A 5,000-nucleotide genomic window follows, 5' to 3' on the forward strand; every position below is an offset into this window, starting at 1 on the left:
TGGTGTTTCCTTTTTAACTTTGCTGATCTTTTCTCTCTTATTCTTCTGTATATAATATCATTTTTCACGAGATCTAAATCGGAATGACTTACCTTCTATTAAAAGAACGATGTTGTTTTCACTTCCGTATACGAGAGAACTGTTTCCCGTCCGTTATCTACCCGAAGTTAAATTATCATGCTTTCTTACCATCAGTAAATGGTAGATAATACATTTTCGTGCATACTCACGCATCGGTAAGTCACCCAACAGATACTCCTTAATTCCTGCTCGAGGAATCGCGAACTCTTAACCGTCATGATTCGAAAAATTCGAGACGTGATGTTAGTGAATCGTACAGATGACGCCCATTTCCTCCGTCAAATACCTTTTGATCAGTGTCCATCCATTAATGGTAGATAATAAGTTTCCTGCTTTAATAATGTTCCGCATACTTCCATTCCTTAAGTGGTATCATATATGTCGCCCTCATTTACACCCGTGAAATGCCGTCCCTCATGCAGGTGGGGAACGTGGAAGTGGCGGCAGTGAGTGGTGAGGTGGCGGCTGTTGTAGACAGTGAAACCCGACGAGACACCTGGAGGAACGCCCTTGAGAACGACCACAAGAAGACCCGACAGGCGCTGAAGAAGATGCATGAGGCCTGGGAACTCTCCAATGACTTCTGCATCCCGGAAGACTTGCACGAAAGCCTGTGTCAGCTAAGAGGTAACAGAATAAGATTGTGAGTTTGTGTGTGATAAAGATTAATAGAAAGAAAATATATTTTATAAATTATTTTCTTGAGTTAGTCTTGCAAGGTAGAAAAATGCCTACTCTGAATGATCATATGCACTTTCCCCGCTTTGCCTTTACTCTTTTAAGTTAATATTCATCGAACTTAAAAAAATGATTAATCAAGCACCTTCAAGTCATTACAAGGACTCGCAATTCTGAGTTTGCAATTTACTTTCGGTAGATTTTGAAATAAAGTCATACACGAAACCTGACACCAAGCCCCTCTGCTATCGTTTAGCTAGTTAACTTTGATTTTTCTTTCTGATCTCGTGTTTGTCTAAGTCCCTCTTCAAGACTCCGTTGTTTGCTTGTTCCAATTAACTAATCAAATATGAATTACAGTTGTGTATTTGGTCTTTGGCACTGACCTTCCACCTGTCTTTTACCTTTAATAATCGGTCTATCCTCTCCCAAATTTAGGACTCCCCATAACACTCCAACTGCATCGGTGAGACATGCCTAGAGTATCGTTGTGACAGACCGATGCCGACCTTTATCATTCAAACTTTCCTTTACCGTCCTGTACAAAGACGATGCGTAACTTAATATAGAGTCAGAGTTTCAAACTGATGAAAAGAGGCAATCAGCAACCTCATTTCAAACATCTTAAGCCCACATCCATCCATATCCATGCTATTATGGAACAGCACGTGAATACAGCCACCATGGCATCCCCTCAGAATGGAGCGAAGAACTGACGCAGCAGAAGGTGACCGTGATCGAGGGCCTGCGGGAGGAGCTGCGAGAGCTGGACGCCATCTACAGCAGGGAAGCTCTTCAGCATGCCCGGGAGAGGGTCGAGCTGCTTAGGAGGATCACAGAGCACGTGACCGAGCTTCATCAAGCTTACCGTACGTCGCTGAGGGCTGTGCAGGTGAGTGTGCACATTGTTTGGGGTTTATTAGTCCTGCCTGCACATATATATCTGCTGTGCGATTCCATTCTGCGCTCCCGAGGAAGTGATCAAACGTTTTTAATTCAAGAATACAAAGATGCAGTAATGCTTTTACGTTCCTCCAATCCTTAGGAAGTGGCGGACACCGAGCGGAAGGAGCTGGTGGCGCACTACAGCGAAGTGTGGGATGACGCCGTTCGGGAACTAAACCAACAGCTGCACCAACTCCTACACGAACGGCTGCACAATCGCACCTCTCGGATGGACGAAATAATTGAGCTGAAGCTGCATGGCGCCGCCCCGCATACCGCCATCAAAGACCAGCTGGACGCCGACATCGAGAAGGTGGGGTGAATTTTTTTTCTACGCAACTCCCGTTACGCCGCTTTACAATAGGCTTCGGATACTTGGTTACTACAGTGAATATCATAAATAATAAAATTCTTATAAGCATTTTAACGGAAGTAAAGGTATCATTTTCCCTTATACAGGAAAGGAAGAGAGAGGGAGGAAAAAAACGGATTCAGTACATGGCCAATTATACCTGAACATCTATCACAATGAGTAAATGGCAGTCGTCTTTCATATATGGAGCTCCTCCATTACGTAATTTGTTGTGGTTGCAGGTGCTGGTGGAGCTGATGAGGGTAAAGGCGGGACAGCAAATGGAGGAGAGCCAACTACGCTACAACCTGCAGGTCCTCCAGCAGCAGTACAGGGAGACGACCGCCCTGGTTAGCGAGGGCAGGCGTACACTCAACGCTCTGAGACCTACACTTAACAGCAACAGAAGAAAGGTTTGGATTTCTATTGCTCGCGTTACCCTGTTAACAGAGGAAAGGAAACGTGTCAGATAAGGGTTAGTCCTATGGATTGAAGGCATTGAAGACATCATCATTTGCTAAGCGGAAGAAACTAGCACGAAAATCATAACAGCTACCGATATAGTGAAAAAGTCAGTTTAATGTACAAAAGTAGTTGAGGTTTTAGCTACTTTTACTCAACATTTCTGTAAATGTTATTCGTCTTCAAAGTCAGGGTGATCCTGGAAAAAAAAAATCATATTCATTATTAATGTGTTTTCAGTTATTGATGCAATCTCAAGTTTCTTTTTGTTCCTCTGGACGCACAAAACCAAACCTAGATCGGTCCTTTCTGAAGAAGTGCTTGACCCACTTGTTCTCAGGCAGAGGAAGCTGACAGCGGGCGCGTGGCACGGGAACAGGGCGTCGTGCGAGAGGTGAAAAGAGTGAAGGAATTGATTCAGCAATACAAAGACAGACTCAGCCACACTACGACCTTCTACACACAGCAAGCCCGCGGCCTCTCTCTCATGCACTACGAGGCCATGCACCAGTTAGTCATGGAGGTAAGTCTTTGCGTTGTATGGATTTATGGTTACCTCGTGTGAATTCACAAAGTGAGATTTAAGACTATGAATGATAAGGACAACGAACATTTTTTAAATTAAAAAGTACGGACATCGATAACGAGGATGTCAACAAAGACTTAATCCCTTGGCTGCAAGATTATATCCATCTAATTAATGGTTGAATGTGGGTTTTCAATCCAAGTTGTCAAAAAGAGTTGTTTTTGTACTCCTTACGCTCTTTCCCCCTTCATTCAGATCGTGGAGATGGACCGAGGGATTCAGCACGGGGTCTTGGCGCGCGAGTGGGTGGAGCCTGACCTCTCGTCCCTCTCTGACCTCTGCCCCGCCCTCAGCCCCAGCGACAACCCCGCCCTCGCTGCCGTCTCCAGGATACTGGCTCCTTCAAGCGGTGAGGAAGGTGCTTTGGCGTGGTATGCGGAATGAGAAATTGGTATAAAGCTAGATTGATAGACAGAGTTGTGGATTTCAAATTACGTCCGAATCTTTTGGTAGTTATCATCAATAGTGGCAGTTAATCGTTAAGCAACGTATCCATTTATATATATTGAATATGCATTCAAATACTTTGCTACTCAAACGTCTTTGTTTACCCAGCTTTAACGTGTAGAAGATATTTCATCTAGGGTCATTTACCGAGACAAAACCCCCCTCGTCTACCTCCACAGAAGGCTCAGTCACGGGTTCGGACACCGACGCAACCGGTGTCGACGAGGACTTCCTGACGAAGCTGGCGGAGGAGGCCGCCTTCCTTGTCAGTGGCGACATCTCCCAAATACGCCACCACGGCCCGCTCCTCCTGCTGGAGCACGTCTTTTGGGTACGGGAGCATCAGTGGTTTCAACATGTTTGTGATGCGTGATAAGTAATTGATAGTTATAGAAACTGGGAACAGCTTCCGGCGACTGATCAAAGGGCTGTGGACGTTCCTAGTCTTATGTTGTGTATTACTGATATACGAAAAGTCGTGAATATTGTTCTGATTGCCGTAGGGCCCTAAAGACTTTAATAGATCAACTGAATGTTGTATAACCTTGCACGGTGTGAAAGAGATCGATCTTCCAACAGCGGACTGTTGGTCTGCATTACTTGAATATTCTCAGACTGTACTTTGCAGGAAAAGCAGAGTCACATTTATTTTCTCTTTCTTCCTAAACTAAATCTATAGGAACTGGGAATCCACACGGAGAATGACGTCACGCGTCTCCTAAAATTCGCCCGACGTCACCTCGCATCTCGCCCTCGACCAGCGCAGCCGCCTCTAAGGTAACCGGATCACGGTCGTGAGGCGCCCACACTTTTACGACTTATATTCTTGTGTAAATAAGCCACTGCATTGAAATTATTTTATTTTTTCACTTCGTTTTTGAAGGTTTGTGTTTCATGAATATGTTATGTTCCTCTCCTACTGTCTCAGGCAGAGGGAGGATGCCCAGGCTGATGGTTATGACGCAGAAGCTGACGAGGGCATATCAGGTCAGTTCGATGAACTCTCAGTCGGCTCTCTCTCTCTCTCTCTCCTTAAATATATACATACATACATACAGATATGTATATATATATGTATATATATAAATATATGTGTGTCTATGTATGTATATGTATATATATATATATATATATATATATATATATATATATATATATATATATGTGTGTGTGTGTGTGTGTGTGTGTGTGTGTGTGTGTGTATGTGTGTGTGAATGTATATATATATATATATATATATGTATGTATATATATTTATATATGTATGTATATTCATCTATCTATCTATCTATCTATTTATTTGTCTATCTGCCTCTCCCCATCTCCCTCTCTTTCTCCTCTTCTCTCCCATCTCTCTCTCTCTCTATCCTTGTCTCTCCCTGTCTCTCTCTCTATTTTCTCCTTGTCTCTCCCCATCTCTCTCTCTCTCTATCCTCGTCTCTTCCTGTC

At 43.7% G+C, this 5,000-nt stretch overlaps 1 protein-coding gene across 1 annotated transcript in view; it reads left to right on the forward strand.

The window, feature by feature from the left end:
• LOC122258473 (dynein regulatory complex protein 1) overlaps window positions 1–5,000 on the forward strand; it is a 10,421-nt gene that overhangs the window by 3,228 nt on the left and 2,193 nt on the right. The window contains exons 3-11 of the mRNA XM_043024440.2: window positions 504–708; window positions 1,458–1,651; window positions 1,805–2,017; window positions 2,299–2,469; window positions 2,859–3,041; window positions 3,300–3,453; window positions 3,731–3,882; window positions 4,231–4,328; window positions 4,480–4,538. Coding sequence (XP_042880374.2) covers window positions 504–708; window positions 1,458–1,651; window positions 1,805–2,017; window positions 2,299–2,469; window positions 2,859–3,041; window positions 3,300–3,453; window positions 3,731–3,882; window positions 4,231–4,328; window positions 4,480–4,538 — 1,429 coding nt within the window. The remainder of the gene's footprint in view (window positions 1–503; window positions 709–1,457; window positions 1,652–1,804; window positions 2,018–2,298; window positions 2,470–2,858; window positions 3,042–3,299; window positions 3,454–3,730; window positions 3,883–4,230; window positions 4,329–4,479; window positions 4,539–5,000) is intronic.

Source organism: Penaeus japonicus, unplaced genomic scaffold (assembly GCF_977035675.1).
Source record: "Penaeus japonicus unplaced genomic scaffold, GWHDUDI00000001_assembly GWHDUDI00000005, whole genome shotgun sequence".
Lineage (NCBI taxonomy): Eukaryota > Metazoa > Arthropoda > Malacostraca > Decapoda > Penaeidae > Penaeus > Penaeus japonicus.